The sequence below is a fragment of the Acinonyx jubatus genome, chromosome A3 (genome assembly GCF_027475565.1).
Source record: "Acinonyx jubatus isolate Ajub_Pintada_27869175 chromosome A3, VMU_Ajub_asm_v1.0, whole genome shotgun sequence".
Lineage (NCBI taxonomy): Eukaryota > Metazoa > Chordata > Mammalia > Carnivora > Felidae > Acinonyx > Acinonyx jubatus.
Window position 1 is genome coordinate 115819337 of NC_069388.1, and position 21828 is coordinate 115841164.

The 21828-nt window shown below is 38.6% G+C and overlaps 1 protein-coding gene across 4 annotated transcripts in view; it reads right to left on the minus strand.

Moving 5' to 3' along the window:
* Positions 1-21828, minus strand: part of BABAM2 (BRISC and BRCA1 A complex member 2) — a 397415-nt gene that overhangs the window by 330245 nt on the left and 45342 nt on the right. The window contains exon 1 of one of the 4 annotated variants that reach the window (XM_053201074.1): positions 10738-10756. The exons of the other annotated variants lie outside the window; for them this stretch is intronic. Coding sequence (XP_053057049.1) covers positions 10738-10741 — 4 coding nt within the window. The 5' untranslated portion in view covers positions 10742-10756. Of the gene's footprint in view, positions 1-10737; positions 10757-21828 lie in introns of those variants that run through there. 4 annotated transcript variants of the gene reach the window in all.

The window sequence follows — 21828 nt, forward strand, 5'->3', positions numbered from 1 at the left end:
GCGTCCAACCTCGGCTCAGGTCATAATCTCACGGTCCATGAGTTCGAGCCCCGCGTCGGGCTCGGTGCTGACAGCTCAGAGCCTGGAGCCTGCTTCAGATTCTGTGTCTCCCTCTCTCTCTGACCCTCCCCCGTTCATGCTGTTTCTGTCTCAAAAGTAAACATTAAAAAAATTTTTTTTAATAAATAGAATAATAAAAATTAAAAAAAAAAGAATTAGTGTTGGGGTGCCCAGGTGACTCAGGCCACCGACTTCAACTCAGGTCATGATCTCGTGGTTCGTGAGTTCCAGCCCCATGTTGGGCTCTGTGCTGACAGCTCAGAGCCTGGAGCCCGCTTCGGATTCTGTGTGTCTCTCTCTGCCCCTCCGCCCCCCTTCTCTCAAAAACAAACATTAAAAAAAATGTTAACTTCTGAAGTGTGACAGTGATATTAAAGCTACGTTTTAAAAAAGAGTCATTACCCATCCAGATGGCTAACAGACACATGAAAAAATGTTCAACAACACTCATCATCAGGGAAATACAAATCAAAACCACAATGAGATACCACCTCACACCAGTCAGAATGGCTAAAATTAACAACTCAAGCAACAACAGATGTTGGCAAGGATGCAGAGAAAGAGGATCTCTTTCTCACTGCTGTTGGGAATGCAAACTGGTGCAGCCACTCTGGAAAACAGTATGGAGATTCCTCAAAAAATCAAAAATAAAACTACCCTACGACCCAGCAATTGCACCACTAGGTCTTTATCCAGGGGATACAGGTGTGCTGTTTCGAAGGGGCACATGCACCCCCATGTTTATAGCAGTGCTATCGACAACAGCCAAAGTATGGAAAGAGTCCAAATGTCCATCAACAGACGAATGGACAAAGAAGATGTGGTATATACATATACAATTGAGTATTACTCGGCAATCAAAAAGAATGAAATCTTGCCATTTGCAACAACGTCGACAGAACTAGAGGGTATTATGCTAAGTGAAATAAGTCAGTCAGAGAAAGACAAATATCACATGATTTCACTCATATGTGGAATTTAAGATACAAAACAGATGAACACAAGGGAAGGGAAGCAAAAATAATATAAAAACAGGGAGAGGACAAACATAAGAGACTCTTAAATATAGAGGACAAACTGAGGGTTGCTGGAGGGGTTTTGGGTGGGGTGGATGGGCTAAGTGGGTGAGGGGCATTAAGGAAGACACCTGTTAGGATGAGCACTGGGTGTTACACACAGGGGATGAATCACTGGAATCTACTCCTGAAATCATTATTGCTCTATATGCTAACTAACTTGGATGTAAATTTAAAAAGAGAAAGAAAGAGAGAAAGAAAGTCATTTTCTCATAGTGATACATACTGAAATATTTATAGATGTTATGACACTTTGGATTGCCTTCAAAATCATCAGGAAAAAAGTTGGCAGAGGACACAAATAACATGATTGACCATGAGTTGATAATCGTGAAGCTGGGTGACAAGTACCTAAGAATTCAATATACCATTCTCTCTACTTTTATGTTTGAAATTTTCCATTAAAAATTTTTTTTCAGATAACTTTCTCAGAGACTCCACATAATACCACCAGGACTTGATTTCAGATGGCAAACCCAGATAATACATGTTTGGTTTTTTTTAGTGTTTCTTTTTGAGAGAGAGACAGAGACAGAGCGCAAGCAGGAGCAGGGCAGAGAGAGAGACACACAGGATCTAAAGCAGGCTCCAGGCTCTGGGCTGTCAGCACAGAGCCCAATGCAGGGCTCAAACCCATGAACCGCGAGATCATGACCTGAGCCGAAGTTGGACGCTTAACCAACTGAGCCACCCAGGCTCCCCAAGATAATTCATGTTAAAATAATTCTCATTCAGCAGACTTCCAGAGTTGGAAGAGAACTTACAATGAAGGCAATCATATAATTTATTATCCAAACTGGGGCACCTTAGAATGGGAAAGGGGGCATTATTAATAATTAACCAGGACAAGAGATGTAAAGAGGAACATGGTTGATTGCTTTGTGCATACATATGATATCCAGCTCAGTTCCTGACAACTCTGAATTATCCTCTAAAACACATAATATCTCCAATAAATAAGTCATATGGTATCTATATCAATTCTTCCAATAGCAAAGAACTCATTATTTCTCAAAGCAGCTCCTTATATTATAGGACAACACCAATTTTTCTTAACTACAGTCTTTTTTTTTTAATCAACCAAAATTTTAACCAACTGAGCCAGCCAGGTACCCAGGACAACACCAATTATTAAAAACTCTGTGCAGAGTCAAAAGCTGCTCCCTAATAACCTCTCCCTGGTAGTCCTGGTTTTACTTTCTGGAAAAGCAAAGTGTGATGAGTAGAAAGAATCCTGTACTAAGAGTAGAAAACTAGATCTGCCATTGGTTAATACCATCTTGGATAACTGGCTTAACCTTCCAATCCTGACTCCACTTCCAATCCTTTCTATCTTTAAAAACTAGTAGCCCTGGTTTCTTCAAGCACTAATTATGTGTCAAGCACACACTAGTTTGATACTGTTTCTCCTACACCATGGTGCACAAATGTCAACACAGCACTCACGTTTGGTCTGGTATGCCACAGGCACAGCACAGGAACCTCACTCCAATCTGCAGACAGGATGTTTCTAACACAGCACAAGATGGTTAGTTTTTTCTAGATCACATTAGTGGTTCATACTATACATCCCAGATCTTTCCTCATGTAACTGCTTTCCTCTACCTACGCAACTAATTTTTAAAATCTAAATGAGGGACTTTACACTTTCCCTGTTAAATTTCATCCTGTTGTTTCTGATCCAATGTACAACTCCGATGGGATAAATTCAAGTTTTGTCACATACCATAGTATCAATGTCTTTAAACGTGTGCTCTGCCACAAATTGAACACGTATGGCCGTATTATTCAGAAACATGCTAAATAAAACACAGTAAAACACATGACCCTAAAAACTTTTCAATGATTAATCAATTTAGCATTTTTTGGTTCAAAAGCATAAAATAGCCAGCAAACAACACAGAGAAATTATCAGATTTTCTGCTGAAATGATTTGCTATGCCAGCTGATCAATCATTCAAAAAGAAATGAGGTTAATTTGACGTAACTTCCTTCCAAGTAAATCTGTTGGCTACCGATGACATAACATGTTTTAAATGCTCTCAACCCATTTGTGTAATAATCAGCTCTTGAATTCTACCCAACATCAATAGAATAAATTAGACTGTAATTTTAAGAACACATCTCTCCTTCCATTTCTTTAAATACAGGGACCATGGTTTTCTTCATCCGTAGTCTGCTGCCACCATCCACAATTTCTCCACCTTGATGGCTATTTGGCAATTCTAGCAATTCCATTTTTCAAAAAGATCACCACTATAAAAAGAATATGGGTATGGGCTAATTAACCCAAACAAGAATTCTGCTGAGCTCTCCTCTCGGTACCATGAAACTATCATGTGGATGAGGAAATAAAGTTGTTTTGTCCCTAAAACAAAAATATCTTTTGAATGAGCACTGTAATGTTGTCTCATGAACAGTAAGACTCGAATTAACGACAGTGGCTATCTATCCACTTACCAAGGACACTACCAAAGAAGCCGCTACAACGGGTGGTAGAGTAGTGGGCATCAAAGGCTCTTTAGCTCTAAAATTAGAGTCCCTTGGCTTCAGTTAATTATTAGGATGACATACGTTCTGACAAACCCATGTCTCTTAAGAGGAAATGTAGCAAGACTAACAGGCTGAGGGGAGAACATTCCCTTTTAATTACATTTACTTTTGATCCTATCTAATTTCTTTCAGATCCCTTCTGTTTCATAAAAACAAAACTGGCTATTTAATCTGCTAGACACTTAAGGCTCTATGCTGAAGTATAGGCTAAGGTTAAAATCCTCTGATAATTTCATTTGTAAGTAAATTTTAAGTACATTTTTCACTGAAAACCCAATTTTTTCGCTCACAAATGCCCAAAGAATTTAGCTCTATAATCTGATCTACCTTATTACCTGGCCCGTTAGGTTTTCCTCCCTCATCTTTCCCACATTAAAGAAAAATCATCCAAGTGATTTTACAAAGTGGTTCAAAATGTCGTTTAATTTACAATCTGACTATAAATTAAACAATAGTTTGCATTATATCAGAAAGACACAATTAAGACAATTAAGGATGCATCAGACAAGATAACAGACCGGAATCATAAAGCCAATGCTACTAGGTCAGGGCCTACACGGTAACTTAAGATCACAGGCTAACTCCTCTTAAAGACACATACAGTAAAATACAGCATTTAAGACTAGCCCCTACCTCTCAAAGCTGAAACTGAGCCTCTGCCTCTCGTAAACCTGATTCGCTTCTCACCCTATTTTCATGAACTTCTTGTGAATCCTGCCCTCAGAAAAAAACAACCAACCACAAGTTGTTACTCCTCAAGCGTCCAAGTGATTCGCACACAAAAGTGGAAGTTTGTCAGTTAATGTCCCCATCAGATATTAGTCAGCGGACCACCACCTTTCCTAGAGATGTCGGGCAGACGGCAGTAGCATTTGATGTTGTGTCTACTTCCTATTCAGGGATGCCACTGCTTGTTTTTACTTCCTGCCTAACTTTCTCAGTGTGCGCAGCGGATTAATCCTGTTGACTTGCTCTTACCTGCTTCTGCTGAGAAGCGGATTGTTACTATAACGGTAATAAAGAACGATATCTATTTCCCAGCATGTTACGGTGGGAAAAACATTGGGTTTATACTCCGAAGTCCTGGATTTGAGTTCTGAGTCCCTGACTTCCCAGTTATGCGACCTCAGGCTGCTTAGTCGTTTAGACTCTACGGGCTCTCCCTTATATGGAAGCTTAGAATGAGATCATTTAAGTAAAAATACTTTGGAAAATACGGACAGCTATACGACTGTAAATACTTCTTTCTAATTCCTAGCTGAATTATACAAAGCAGAAATTTAAGGCTGACGTGGCACAGCTTGACACAGACAAGTTAACACTTGCCAAAAAATCAGGAGAAATAACCACAGAATGCAAGATGGGGGGAAAGAAACCACACCAATCTTTCTTTCAATTCTGAGTTCATTGTTGAACAATGTGACTTCTGCTGACCAAGGCACAAGCCAGAGCACCAGCAGCAGAATCAAACTGGTGCACAAAGAACAATCTCAGACCAGACTCGGTCCTCCAGCTCCCACAGAAACAGTGCTTGGAAGAGCGTGCAAAAGCCCGCTCATAAACTTTCAGAAACTCTGTGAAAACCAAGCTTTAGCCTGCGGAATTCATGAAAAAAAAAAAACCCTGAATAATACTTCCTACTGTCAAGTAATTCTGAAATGCCCAGCAGCTGGACCAAGAAAGATGTTTAAAAAAAATAAATAAATAAGTATGAAGGATCCTTTGAGTTCACACACGACAGAGCTAAACAAGTCTAACAATGAACAAAAGCAAGTCCCATAATCCACAGAAGCTAAAGTGGGGGGCGGGCAGGGGGGGGGGGGAATCGATGGAAATGAATGAAAATTGAGGATGCTGAAAAATAAGGATAAATAAACTAAATTTCTTCAAAAGTGGGTATCAGAAAATGCTTTTCAGAGACAGTAAATGAAAAAATTTTTACAAATAAAACTACTACCAGAGTGAAAACAGTTAAAGGTACACAAACTCTAGCCAACATTCACTGAAAATATGAAAAAAATCAAAACCCAAGCAACACAAAATCAGCCGTTTTTTAAAAGCAACGGTATCACAATGGCAACTTTTTCTGTTTGATAATTTAAATTTAAGTTGGTGATAACAAAGGACAAAGACAGTCATGCTCCTGCCAGGAAAATTATGCGAGTCAGAAAGAAACAAATCAAGCAGCGTCTGTAAGAGCAAGTTATCTACGTGTACCGCAATTTTCAGGGAAGGGGTGGAGAAATACGCAACATACAAGTCATAACAGCTCAGAAGTGCCAAGGTCACTCCAACACAGTAAAAAAATAATAATAATAAAGTATTAAGAAAAGGGAAAATAAAAGCATCTAACAGAGACCAAGTGAAACACAGTAGAATCTCTTACAGCACAAGGACAAACTCTGCAGTATTATAGAATTTAATTATATTCTGCCTTTAATACATGAAGGAAAGGTTCGGTCCGTCACAGTTACCCTGTCATGAAAGTAGTGACCTTTTATCCAGTAACAGTATTTCAGTGAGGTTCGAGAGGAGCTCCCCTCAGTACAGCGTCAACGAAAAGATGTCAACAGCCAATCAGATATTCTACTAAATGGTTAAAAACATCTGAGATTTGCAGGATTCCCAGACTCTTCAGAGTACATTGAGATGTGGAGCATGTAATCCTTCACAGAAACAAACTGACTTGCATGTGGCTGGTGGCCAGACCCCTGGATGCTCCAGAAAACAATTCTTTTATAGAAGCCATTCCACCATTCAATTAACAACACTTGCTGAGTCCTCAATGTGGGTAAAAGCCCTCTGAAGCGCCATAGCTAGAACTAGAGATTTGTTCCCTCTCCCGCCTCAAGAAAGCTGCTACTTATCAAACTCCCCACTCTAAAAGGTAGGAACCCTTCCATTTCCCAAAACCACAAGCAGCTTTGGTTATCCGAACCCTTAAGAGTCGTGTTGAGATTCAGAACTCATAAACAGAGAGCCACGGTAGTCTGAGGCGCTCGTCTGCGAAAAATCACTTTTACTTCTTCTGAAGGGCTCAGAGTGTTTCACACTGTGGGTGTATGCTATGCTCTCTTGAGGAAAGGAGACCATAACAGTAAAATGCCACACCTCTCTCTCTCCTCACAAGAGTATTTGCTAAAGGCAAGGAGCTGAAAGCCAATAATATCTATCGTCTTCAACATTCTCTACCAGGCAACCAGGCCCTTTCCAGACCTTCTGCCTCTAGGTAGGTGACGTCAACCCAACTCCATACAAAAATAAATACAAATATATTCAAGTATATATTCACATATATATATATGTATATATATATACATATATATATATATAATTAATTAATCATCAGGGGGCGCCTGGGTGGCTCAGTCGGTGAAGCGTCCGACTTCGGCTCAGGTCATGATCTCACGGCTCGTGAGTTCGAGCCCCACATCGGGCCCTGTACCGACAGCTCAAAGCCTGGAGCCTGCTTCAGATTCTGTGTCTCCCTCTCTCTCTGCCCCTCCCCCGCTGGCATTCTGTCTCTGTCTCTCAAAGATAAACAAACATTAAAAATTTTTTTTTTATTTTTTTAACATTTATTTATTATTGAGAAAGACAGAGACAGAGCAGTTGTCTGCTCCTACAGCCATCTCTTCCACCCTCCTACGGGCTCCTGTTCCACTCCTGTTCTCCAGTGTCTATGTGCTAATTACTAATGCTACCTATCAAACTACCTCAAAACTAGAAAAACAACATCCATTTTATAATACTCGCAGATTCTGTAGGTTAGAGATACAGGCGGAGCACAGACAGGTGATTTTGTTGCTCCTCACAGCACTGAGAGCACTAACGGGCATTCAGCTGGTGGACAGGATTCAATATGGTTCCACTCACGTGTCTGGTACCTGAGCTACGATAACTCAAAGCCAAGAACTGCCAACCGCATGCCTACACGTGGCCCCTCCACGTGGCACAGCTACCTGGCAGAATGGCAAGCTCACGGCAGCCGGGCATATCCTCATGCAGAGGCTCAGGGCTCTACGCACAGGTGTTCCTGCTAAGAAGTCAGAAGCTGGACAGCCTCAGAAGTCATGCAACATCATGTGCGTGACACTCTACTGGTCAAAATCGTCACGAGCCCACCCAGGTGCAAGGCGAGGAAAACTATACTCAACTCCTGAAGGGGCAGTGGGAAGGTCACACTCCGTACAGCAGAGCGCGTGGGACAGGAGATTTGGCTGCGGCCACCTCTGGACAATCCGTCACAGTCTCCTACTCCACCGAATACTTCATCTAAAATCACGTGTGGGCTAATCAATTCTTTTTTAAAATGTCCACTTTTGTGCTGTCCATAGGAGGCTGAGATAAAGAAACAGGAGAAGGTAATTACAGGCAAGGGTAAAAGAATTAGCAAAACTTAGGGGGCAGAAAATCATGTGCCCCAGGAACGACGAGTAGACGGCATGATAGGAACAAGATGTTCAGAAGGGAGAATAGCAGACAGAGTTGAAAACAAAGGTTAGGGAACAGACTGTCAAAAGACTCTGATTTGGTAGAAGAGAGGATGCCAGAAGGGTTTTGATGGTGCCAAACAACGGAGGCCCTACGATACCGTGCTCCAGAATTTGGACTGGGTAGGTGCTCCACGACTGGATGGGTGGGGTGCAGAAGTGATAAGTGTTCTGACGTTTGTGGATTCTTTTCTTCCCTTTCTGCGGAAGACAGCCAACCCTGCTAAAGCAGGTTAAAAAAAAAAAAAAAAATCTGATGTCTGAGTACAATTGCCTGGAACTGGTCTTACCCAAGTATACTGAAATTACAGGAAGGAAAAACGCAAGAATAAGAACACTAAAAATAAATAAATAACTGGAGAAGAACAATTGCTCTACAATGGCTCTACATCTGCACCGCTCTACTTTAAGACGACCAAATTCTCCGATTTCCACCTTAAGCAGCATTCATTCTTCAGTGGTGACACTTGGAGCATTCTGTCAAGCAACACATTTTATGTCTAATGAATCATTTCATGATCTACTTATTGGATCCATTTCAAAGACAGAACCAAAAGCCCTGCTACTCCTGGGACAGAGTCAACTTATTCATTTCTTCTCGGTTTAGTACTATACTCACCCTTCTATAATAAGACATAAACCTTTTAAGATTTGTTCTTTACAAAGTAAAATTAGTTAGTCCTATTCTAGACCAAGTAGGGCTAAACTACTCTTGTGAGTCTTTTTCCGGGTTATTTCTAATTATGTGTAACAACCTGGTGGATCTATATAATATTTCATAGTTATTTCTCCCTTTCTTCAATAAGGAAACTATGCTGCTCTTCCTCAGATCTTCAGATATCCCCTTGTCCCACTGACAGGTCGCAAAAATTAGTATCCTTCCAAGTCAGACTTTCCCCATAAGACATAATCTTTCAGTGCCCTGGTTTTATGCATTTAATAAGCAAGCATTTCCTGATCAACTACTCCATGGGTCATACAGACCTTAGAGATCAAAGGGATTCCCACCCCTAGAGTTTAACAATATACTAGCTCGGGAATTACAGATCCGATTTGACACAAATTATCTGCATACCCAATTCTCCCGTATCTTGAATCCCAATTTCTTTCTTCACGCCATCCTCAGTGCACTAGCAGGATCTGGGCTGCTTCTCTGATATTGCCTAATGCCCATAAATCAGACATCAACTCCATCTTCACGACGTTCACTTTTTTCTGTAACGCAGCACAATTTATCTTTCCTTTCCCTTCATTCATCTTAAGAACCAGAACACAAAGGAAACCAAGAGCTGCACTAACCATGTTGTTGAACTTCACCAAAGATGGGGTTTTTATAAAGATGAAAAAAGAATCAGTAGTAGAAATGATCTGTGCCACAATAGATTGTTAAGGGTACCATGGAAAATACCTCGTGCATGAGTTTGCATTCTCTTTACAAACAGGTTCTTCTCCCACATGAAGGGGAGAACTGGGCTAAAGGAATTCTTGTTCTACGTAAATGAAATCAAATTACCAAAATGTGACTGCTGAGTCATAAGAAAAGAGGAAAATTGCTCCCTTTCTAAATTCTACAATACAGTTCACCCTCTGGCATGATAACTTGGAAAAACAAAACTGATACTTTGATCTTAATATTAAAGAGTGAAGAAATGTGACTGAAATATCTCTGTATTCCATAAGGTTTAAAAATCCCATGCAAATACTCAAGTCATACCCAAAGTAAATAGTCTTAATGGCTGCTGATTACAGAAAGAGAAAAAAATCCCTCTTTTTTAATTTTTTTTATTTTTTTAATGTTTATTTATTTTTGGCGGGGGGTGGGGGGGGACAGAGAGAGAGGGAGACACAGAATCCGAGGCATGCTCCAGGCTCTGAGCTGTCAGCACAGAGCCCCAAGAGGGGCTTGAATTCGCGAACCACGAGATGGTGACCTGAGCCAAAATCGGGAACTTAACCGATTAAGCCACCCAGGCACCCCAGAAAAATCCCACTGTTAAGGGACAGAAACACAGAAGAAATAACTAAGGCAACAGCATGGCCTAAGTAATTAGACTACCCTTGAAAATCAAAACCCAAAACAAAACAAATTACCCTGATGTGACTCTCCGAAGATTTCAGCATGACTTCATTTGCAGTGGGGGGAAAACTAATACACCGATCTGTGTTATGGAAAGACGAGACAAGATTTACAAATGATGTCAAAGGTCACTCAAGTTTTTCCCCTAGATCAATGAAATGGAAAAGGTAATTTCAAACCATTCGGGGCACTTTCAGAATTTGCCAAATTTTGAAGATTTTTGCTCTTTCAAAGGAAGAAAGCAGCAAACGAATAACAATGGTACACTTCCCGGCCTTAGGAAGAGGGAGACAGGACTCCCCAGCTGCACTTCCTAGAGAAGTATGCCAGCTGCCTTCTGTAAACTGAGATCAAATTGCCAAGAATTTACAGGATAGCAGTTACGATAGATGACCTAAAATACTGATCTGTTGCAAAGAGGATGTAGTGCAAACCACACAGGAACTGACAGGAAATCAGCCTTCAGGCTGGCACTTACACATTCAAGAAGGCTAGGAATCCTGGACCTCTGACAGCCAAATTTCATCATCTTCCTCTGTAGGAAGAGTTACCCTTCAGAGAGAACAATCAGAAAAATCTCGTACAAAGCTTTGGGATGCCTACTCCCATTTAATCACACTGCCCCCTGCCTGAACCAGCGGTTTAACATGTGCTGAAAGTCCAGCTGAGGTCCTACAGCACTACTTGGCCAAAAAAATCACATGTTCGCACGTCCCTTCATTCCCTCAGCCATGAGCCCCCTGGATGCCATAAATGATTCACAGCCTGTGATGATGGAAAGGAGAAAAACTAATATTTGGAGTTCACCAAATAATGACTCATCCTCCTGGAAGAAAAGAAAGACTTACTATTGGCAGCCCTATGGGACGAAATTTTAATAACCATTTTTAACATTAATATTAATGCCATAAAAGTTGGCGAAAAGAAAACAATTTCAAAACATGTGATATTTGGTTTGCTTATGCCTTATAAAAGTCCAGTTCATGCTCCAAGAAAAAGAATGAGTAGGATCTCTACTACCTATTCCTAGACTTGCCTTCTGGACTCACTGCTGCCAAGTTACTCATTCTCCCACACAACACTTTCCATATTAATTTTGACCCCTAAGAATCGAAAAGAAGTCTTGCCTTCTTTGCACCCAAATGCCAAAATGGAATCTTTTAGTATTTCACCTTTATAAAGGGAATGTTTGAAAACAGGCCTCTTTGGCTGTGACATCAGTGAATTACTGAGGCCTCCAAGGGCCGGAGGAAGAATTCCCAGTCCCTCGCAGCGCGGCTCTACTCCTACGGTGCAATCTGGCAATGGCCAGGGACCAAGTCTTTAAAGCTGTTTTATGGTATTTAACATATGGTCATAAATTGCTCAGTGCTCTAAAGAGGGGCTAAATTTGCCACCCCTATTGATGAGAAATGTTCTTATTTATTTAAATTTAGTGGCAAATTGGCACTTCTCCAGATGGAGAGGTTTCGGCATAAGTACAAGAGAAGAACTAACTGGAGAGGAGTTGTGTGTAACTTTTCTATACACTGAACGCAACCACATCAACTTAGGCTTACAGCACCACGATCAAACAGGCTTTACCACAGAGCATGACAGCACTAGGAGAAGATTCTAATTTCTAAGGCCCAAACAAGGGAAAAACACTAATTTGATTCAGACTGCGGAAGAATTTTTTTTTAAGACAATTCTCTTTCTCCTCAAGCTAATGCTATTCCGTCCCTCGGTCCTTCATTCCCCTCACAAATTAGAGGTATCTGGTCTTCATCTGAAATCCCAAATCTACAAAACTCCCTGGAATGTCCTAAGCCCTCTAGCCACCACTTTCCTCTTTTGCCATATTTTTGGTTAAGTTGTTTATTTTTTTTTAATGGCTCTAATTCCCCCTCAGTAACGACACGATCTTACTAAAACATTTTGTTCTCTTCCTTTTACAACCTAGTCCTGTAGCCAAAGGCAGAAGAAAAACAAGGATTTTTTTATTTTGTTTTGTTTTGTTTTATCTTGGTGGGGTTGTTACTAATGGTATTAATGTGAGTGGTATCAAAAGAGAAATACGAAGGGTAAAGCTACTACTGGCTTTCTTTTTGTATTTTCTCAAATATGCAATACAGCATTTATTATACTATTATATATATATATGTATATATATATACATACACACTATTTTATATATATTATACTATACTGTAGTATAGTGTACTATGAGAGAAGTACAGAAATAATGGCAACAACTATAGACACAAACATCCTTAAAAGAATATGAATGAACCAAATCCAACAATATATAAGAAGGATAATACATAGGATAATACATAATGATTGAGTGGGATTAATCCCAGGAATGCAACACGGTTCAACATTTGAACGTCAGTTTATTCATCATATTAATAGGATAAAAGAGATAAAGCATGTGATCATCCTAATAGAGAAAAAGCATCTAACGTATTAACATTCTTTTCGTAATAAAAACTCTCAGCACGTTTAAAGAGATGGCAACTTTCTCAAACTGACAGAGGGAAACCACGGTTGACAATTATGCTTAATGATGAAACCCTAAACACCTTCCCCTTAGGACTGGAAATAAGGCAAGGATATCTGATTTCATCACTTCTACTCAAACACTGTGCTGCAGAGCCCATTCAGTGCAATAAAGCAAGAATAAGAAATATAAATTCGACAGATTGGAAAAGAGGAAGCAACACTCTTTTTCACGAGTGATATGATTGTTTCTGAAGAAAATATACAAGGAACCTAAACAAAAGTTACTAGAACTAGTAAGTGACTATAAGGATGCAGAAGCACACAAGGTCAAGGTACTAAAATCAATGATATTTCCCGAGATCAGCAACAAAGAATTAGATAAAGCTCCAAAAAAAATCTATATATGCTATAAGTTAGCCTCAAAAATATGAAATACTTTGAGGTAGATTTAAGAAAAATTGTCAAGACCTGTTCACAAAAAAACTACAAGATACTGGAAGAAATTAAAGAAAACCTAATAATGGTGATATTAAGATGTGAATTCTCTACAAACTGATCTTCAGACTGAATGCAATTGCAAGCAGGACTTCTGCAGACATTTGACAAGCTGATTCTAAAATTTCTATGAATATACTAAGGACCTAGAATAGCCAAAAGAGCTTTGAAAAATTAAGTTGTAGGACTTAACACTGATTTAAAGACTTACTCTAAAGCTGTAATAATAAAGGCGGTGTTATAGTCACGTGAGGATAGACATATCAGTGGAATACAATATGAAATCCAGAAACAGACTCACACTTAAATGGTTAATGAACATATATGTGGTCAAAATCAACTCAAAATAAATCATAGACCAAAATGCCTGAGGTAAAAATATAAAACTTCTAGAAGAAAATCTTCAAGATCTTCAGGTAGGAAAAGATTCCGTAAACAAAAAGTCAAAAGCATAAACTATAAAAGAAAAAACTGTCAAACTGGACTTCATCAATGTTAAAAACTTCTGTTCTTGGAAAGACATCATTAAGAAAATAAAAAGGGGGAAAAAAAAAAGAAAAGAAAAAGGGAAGCCACAGACTGGAAGAAAATATTGACAAAGCAACAAACAACTTCTTTCTAGGCTATATAAAGACTACCTACAACTCAACAAAAAGCCCGACAATCCAATCAAAACGTTGAGCAACAGATGTGAATAGGTACTTCACAACAAAAGATATATGGATAGCCAATAAGCATACAAAAATGCAAATTAAAACCACAATGAGACACCAGTACGCATCCACTAGAAGGAATATAGCTAAAAATAATAACAATACCAAGTGTGGACAAAAACACAGAATACCTAGACTGCTCATAAATTGCTAATAGGAATGTAAAACAGTACAACCACTTTGGGAAACAGTTTAGTAATTATTTATGAACATACACTTAGCTTACAACACAGAAACACCACTCCTAGGTTATGTACCCAAGAAAATCAAGACATATCTCCACAAAAGACATGTACAGAAATGTGATAGCTTTATTCATAACAGTCAAAAACTGGAAACTCAAATGTCCTCAACAGATGATGTATACAAAAAACTGTGGCACTTGTACAGATACAATGCAATATTACACAGCAATAAAAGAAACAAAGTACTGATACAAGGGAAAATATGGATGAATCTCCAAACATTATGCTTAATGAAAGAAGCCATGTACCAAAAACTACACAGTATATGATTCCATTTCTACGAAATTCTAAAACAGGAACAACTGGTTTACGGTTTCAGAGAGAAGGCTCAGGGTTTGCAGGGATGGTGATGGAGGAGATCAATCTGTAGACAGAATGAAATGTTCTACATCTTGGGGGGATGGAAATGTTCTGTATCTTGACTATGGTTTAGTTACTCGAGTGTTTACAACTGACAAAATGTGTTGAAGTGTGCGCACATTTTATTATATGTAAGTTATACCTCAATAAAGTTAACATTTAAAAAAGGAATATACATTTCCACCTCAGAGGTGCCATGTGATTAAATGACATCACATATATAAATAAGCCACAAAACAAATGCTCTACAAAATAAATGTTCAATAAGTTATTTTAGCAATTCTATCTATCAGCTATTTTTAATAAACTATAACGAGAAATTTTTCTAACATTCCATGAATTCCAAGAAAATAAGATGTTCCGAAATACCAGGACAAAGGAATCCTCAAAATCTAAGGGAGAGATAATGTCTAATCCACAAAATTAGCACTTCTTACTTGCCTTTCATGAGCATTTTTTAGAACATTCACTACATCAAAGGTGACCTGCCTCCCTAATTAGCCTCTAAAAATATCCTGAATGCTAGATAATAATATTCTTTAAGTAAATGAATCTCTTAAAAGGATAAAAATAAAAGTAAAATGAACTGTGCTACCAAGGCAAATTATAATGCCCCTCAGCATGATGCAAAATACTAAGTCCCTGGACAGAGTGTCCAACTTTTTACTTAGCTCAACTGTTAAAAGTCAGAATGAAAATGGTTAACGCCTCCTCTCCCTGCAGGTGATCTCGGAGGCAAGAAGAGAGCTGGCCAAGGAAACTCATAGACAGCGCATCCAGTAGAGTAGCAGATTTGTGAGTGCAAATGAAGAACCAAATATGCCACAAAAACACTCAGGATGCTTTATTATTTCCCTGGTCCATCCTACTAAAGCCAAACTAAACTGTGTGAACAAAAGCTGAAACTGGAAAGGTGGGGTATTTGAGAAGTTCAATGAACAAATTGGTTGTGTAGGCTTTTGACTTGGATTGCTGTCAGCTGAGCTCCAACAAGGGGGGTACAGAGAGGCGGTAATGGCAGGCTGTTGACAGTCTTGAATGCCAGGCTGAGGGATTCAGTCACTAAAATACTGTAGGGGAGGAGGACAGGGTTAACACAGAAAGATTACTCGGTTAACATTTTCCAAACCGATTATTTTTGACAGTGGAAGAAAAACGGATGCCTGGGTGGCTCGGTCGGTTAGGCATCCAACTCTTGGTTTCGGCTCAGGTCATGATCTCACAGTTCGTGGGTTCAAGCCCCAAGGCAGGCTCTACGCTGCTTGGGATTCTCTCTCTCTCTCCCTCTCTCTGCCCCTCCCCTGCTTGCTCGCTCTCTCTCTCTTTCTCTCTCGCGCTCACGCACACACTCAAAATAAATAAATAAACTTAAAAAGAAAAAAAAAAACAACGTAAGAAAGAAATCACACTGCCATCCCAACAAAAGGGCCAACAGCTATAGCCACTGCAGCCAGCTTCTGGACCTCCTGGTAAAAATTCAAAATACAAGGTATAGTACCAAACCAAACAAAGTGCAAAATTCTTACAGATAAGATTAAATCAACAGGACCTAAATATCTTTCTCAGCTGGTGCAACATTCGCCACAACACCGCTGGGACCTTCAGGTGCTACCTCTCTGGTGTTTAGTTTCTGTTTGACAGCCATCAGTGTCAGGACCCAGAGTGTCTCTACACAGTGCTGCATAAGAAAGATCTTATAGGATGAAGAACAGGAAAAAAAGAGCATTCTGAGTTTACAATGCAGCTGGCTACAAAACAGTATGTAACAGACCTGCAGTGCAAGAAGTGCTGTGTAAATGCAAGCCACTTAAAGGGATGGAATCAAAAATGAAGTTGAGTTTCAAGATCCAGTGAAGTAGAAGTTCTGGAACACTATTTGCAACGTGTCTGCAAAAATCTTTGTATATGTTTCACCACTGTTTAATAAAACATTCCATTGAAAGAGCAGTTCTAAGGTTGGTTTCATTTCATTGCAATCATTCCCCAAAAAATACAAATTTAAATTCAGTGATGTCGTATGAAAGCCTTGGAAATGAACAGTAATTTTAGAATGCTCCTCTGAGGACATGGGAGAGAATGGAGTATCCAAATCATAATCCTTTTTTTCACTTTCTCCTCTGAAAATAAGGATTTTCCTCTAGGAAAGTCTTTCCAGTTCAAAACCTTTGGGGGTAATTTTTTGGCATGACTTCTTCACTCTGTTGCAAACGGCTTTGAAAAGTTCATCATTCCTCTCAAATGATAAACAACTGTATTGCTCCGATTGTTAAAGACAAACGGCAAATGTCCATAGTTTCATTTGGAACCTCTTTAGAAAGAATTCCTGTAACAATGTAATTGATGCCTCTCAGGGTACCTGCCCAGCTCATGCTTCCCTTGTGCTAAAACTGTCCCCTGGTAACCATCACCCAAAACTCTTGGCCAAACCACTGGATCAAGAGTGGGCACCCAGTCCAAGCTGCCAATCAAACCTTCTCTCCCAGGAATTTAGACTCAAAGACCATAGGCTGTCTCTGGTGGCCCTGAACTGAGTCACCACACAGGGGGCTCAGCCCATTCCACTCAATGTGAGGAGAAACAGAGAAATCTTGGGAAAAACAATAATGGGAATCAAGTGACAACAGAGCGTGTTGCAGGAGAGACAGACAGACAAACAAGGACAAATGCCAACTGCCTCTATAGTGTCCACCTCCTGCTAGTCCCAGGTTCCAGCCCCTCTGAGGCCTGGGCTGTGCTTCCTGCCCTTGGGCACCATGGAATTCATTTAATTCCTCATAAAGACAAACACCCTCTTTATGTTTCTTCCAATGGGTTTCTTATAAGCAAACAGTCCCTGATTAAGAAAAAATTGTTAGTATGAAAAATACAAATTTTAAACAAAAGATAATTTCAAATTTGAAACCGATGCTAGCAAACAGTTTGGTACTGGCCACAGACTTGCTCAATACACTTAAAGCCTTTCAATAATCTCTTTATATAGTTACATAAGTAGTGCCATTCAAAGAACTTGTAAAAGTGAGAATACTTCAAAGTTCTCTCACTTCTTCATCAAACCTCACCATGGCCAGATCCAAAGAATGAACACAGTTAATGCATTCCACTAACATCTATTAAAGGAGCCCTTCTAAATGCCAGGCAATAAGCTAGGGAAAGGAAATAAAATAGCAAAACAGCCTCCCTCCCTGCCCTATTCATTGGGTCCACAAAAACACAAACACAGTAATTTCTTCAAGAGTGTTAAACAGAATGACTAGAGCCGCTATATTTACAAATATGTGTGTATAGGAAGCTCATCAATCTTCCTCTGAGTTTTGTTATAATTGGTAGATTTTCACTCAGTTTAGTGGCATCATCCTAGCCCTTAACCTGTATTTTATTTAAATCAGTCTCGATCACCGAAGATTCACTTTTCCAATCCTGTTCGAGTAAGTACCGGCTGTCTCTTCTACCATCGTGAAATTCAAGGACTTCTCTTTAATTCAGACATCTTTTGAGATCTTGCAGGAGAATCTTACACAAATTGGCAATTCTTGCACTGACCAACGGTTGTCTCTTCACATTAAAAGAGCTGAAGAAACAAGAACACCACTCCTAATGTACTGTCATCTTCTGGTCTTTTTTATTTCAGTGATTTAATCTTGAATGTGGGTAATTCTGTAGGAATCAATGCACGAATTCGTGGGAGAAATACGTCCTCTCCCTTGTCTTTCATTATCATTAACTGCACAGTTTCCTTTGTTCACAGAGGGAACATTTATAGAATAACTGTTTTCTAATATATAAAATATTCTGAAATATAAATTTGAGTTACATGCTTTTCTCATTAATCTACTTTGAGGACAAAGTGAAATATATAAAGACAACATTGATACAGACTCCAAATCTACGGAGTATTCTATGATCCTCGCTTTTTTCTGAATTGTTAACAGCACTGTTCCAATTTAAAAATTCCTTGTATAATCAATAACTTCTAAAGACTGAGTTTCTTTTGGCAAAAGACAGATACAAGTAACAGAACGCCACATTCTTTGTAACATGATACTTCAACCAATAAAAATCTGAACGTTAAGCTTCATTAATTCCTGCATGCATGCATTTACTCCATTCCTTCAACAAATATTGAACTGAGTATCTTTACCATGCTGGGGCCTGGAGATATCATTTATAAACAACGCAGTGTCCATCTCTAACTTCACTGAATTTAAAGTTATGAAATAAAATCACTATAAGCTCCAAATACCTCGAGTCAGCCTTGGTTAAAATTATTCTTGAAACCACCCACCGCAAGTTTTCAATAGGATTTAATGAGAAACTTCAGATAAAGTTGTTTACACAAATGGCTTTGAGACTGTAAAGCCCTGGGTTAGACATTGCCCTGTGCTTAGAAAGATAAAGGTATGAGTTAAACAATATTTATTTAGTAGTTACCACAGAATATAATTTAAATCTATACTTATTCACCTCTTGCTACCACGAAATTAAGTTTCATTTTGGGTCTGTTTCCCCAACAAGGCAAAGAGCTTTTCTGTTTGCAATGACAGTTATTTTCCAAGGACTGTTAAACTACGTAACTCTTCAGTGGTATGTATTTGTTTTAGAAAACTACTTTTGTTAAAATATTGGTTGTACAGAATAATAGCTAATTATGTAAAGATGAACACTGTGTTGGCTGTAGAATGTGGAACTCAATCACAGGTCTTGTGATAACCACTATGACCTTACTGATCTTGGATATAATATATTTGAGGTTATAAAAATGGATGGAGTAAAAACATATGTAGAAAGTGTTTGGCCTTGCCAGGTTTTTTAAAAGTAAAATGAAGGAGTTAAAAAAAAAAGAAAGAAAGAAAAGAAAACGGAGTGTAACATTAATTTTAAAGCAATGCAAAATCTTAGTGTTCTCCAAGAGGGAAAAAGATTCTTTGCAAATTCATGATTTGCTTTGAATGATTTATTCTTTTACAATAAATTTGGTTGATACAGTAAATTATCTATTTCCATGAACTTCAAAGCACACAGAATAAACCTATACTAATTATCAAGGTTAATAAAATATCTAAGTGTTCTACATTACTACTTCTACCAACACATCATGTCTCAACAAACTCCTCTCAGAAACATTTATATATATAAAAAAAAAAGCTAGAAACAATTAATTTTGGAATACTGTAATTTTAAAGTAAGTATAGTCACAAAGAAAGATACTTTTTTCATTTTTTTAAATTTATTTATTTAAATTCAAGTTAGTTAACATACAGCATAGTATTAATTTCAGGAGTAGAACCCAATGATTCATCACTTACATACAACAACACCTAGTGCTCATCCCAACAAGTGCCCTCCTTAATGCCCATCACCCATCTAGCCCATCGTCCCACCCACATCCCCTCCAGCAACCCTCAGTTTGTTCCCTGTATTTAAAAGTCTCTTATGGTTTGCCTCCCTCCCTGTTTTTATCTTATTTTTCCTTCACTTCCCCTATGTTCATCTGTTTTGTAGAAAGACACTTTAACTATAACCTAAATATTATACAAACTAAGGAAAGTAAAATAACCTTGCTATGTAATCACTGACATGAACAAATTTATGTGGGGAGATTTACAAAACACCAGTCCAGTAAAGATGGTTCTGCTGATCATCACTTAAGTTTTAACTATCTCAAAAGGTTTGTTTTGATTTTCTTCGTGTAAATTTTTCCATTTTTGTACTGTCAGGAGAACAGTGACTTATGTTTCATAATTTATGTAGTTGATTTATTTTTGACAATTCTATCACATTTTCAACAGCTATCAAAAAACAATTTCCATCTGGAAGTTTTAAAAGGTTTGTAGTTTGGCTTCCATGCAGAAACACTGCAGTACCTCAAAGTGTATGCCACTTTTCAAGTTTAACAGATAATTTTTTTAAAGCAAGGGATTCTAACATTAGCTTGATCATAAGACCAACATCCTTCAGAAAGCCTTCCTAAATAATGTCAAGAATTTCAGAAGAAAAAAAAAAGCTCATTCTTCAAATTCAATGAACTTTTATAAACGTAGTTCGTTATCAATTGTCTTTTCCTTTTATTTGGCTGTGGGCTGTTTCAGGCTAGAACCTTGACTCACCTTAATGTGGAAGAACCTCAATATACAAAGCTCATTTTTTTATTCATTATAGAGCATTCTACAGCCTAAATTAAGTCCCTAGTATATAATAATTATATAAAGCAGCAGCTTAAGAGGACATAATTAACTTATATGGGGTATTCCAGGCAAATACCCTAATCATCAGTATTATAAGAGATTCCCTGGGAAAATCTAATAGTAATGAAAGCGTATAGATTAGTAAATGCTTTCTAGCATAAACTCATACAGCTAGTAAGATCTTTGTGAGGTTCCATCATTTTTGGCAAAAAGGCTGTGGACTAACCACGCACATTTATTTCTTCTCCCTCCTAAGACCCACCCTTCCATTAAACGATAATGAAACACAGAAAATAAGAATTCAAAACAACATTAAGTGAAGAGGAAGGGAAGAGAATAGCAATCAGTAGATGAGCAATTTCCGCAAATTCCTAGAAGGCAGAATGCAAATGGAAGAGTAGAAACTGATGAGACAGGGCAGAGAAAGCTTTGGCTGCAGGAATGTGAGGAAGAGGCTACTGCTGAGAGGGAAGCCCTCTGTCCTGGTGGACCCATAAAAACTTGTAGTCATCCAGGGTGAGCTTGAGGAAAGGGAAAAATGAAAACTGGGGCTAAGGATGGGGAAATTAACTACAAGCTCCATGAGGAAGAGTCTATGACACCCATCCCCCAAAACTGGTATGGTGGCCAGATGTGTATGCCCCCTTGAAAAAAGATAGGGGATTTGCTAAAAAAATAGGACAATTTGGGGGATAGCCAGAACAGCTGAACTCCATAATATGACACATAGGAGTTCCTCATACTAACAGCTCGTCCATGATTAATCCACCACTCAGTAAGCTCGGTTTACCCATAAAGAAGTCCTATTCAATGTTTTATTGTCTGTCATAAACATACATAGATAACTGAAACCCATCTGTTATTTAAGGAAAGACTCCAGAATAGTAAAGAGGGGAAAAGATGATAAACAAACAAAAATACAATCCCTGGGGAAAATTAAAATAATTAAGAAAGCTTTTTTAAAAATCCACATTCTTTGAAAGCTTTCAAGATACCATATTCATAAAATAAAAACAAAATGTTGTGAAAGAGGAACAGAAAGCAAAAGCAAGAGAGAGCTCTTCGAAATTAAGATACCTAGTTATGACTA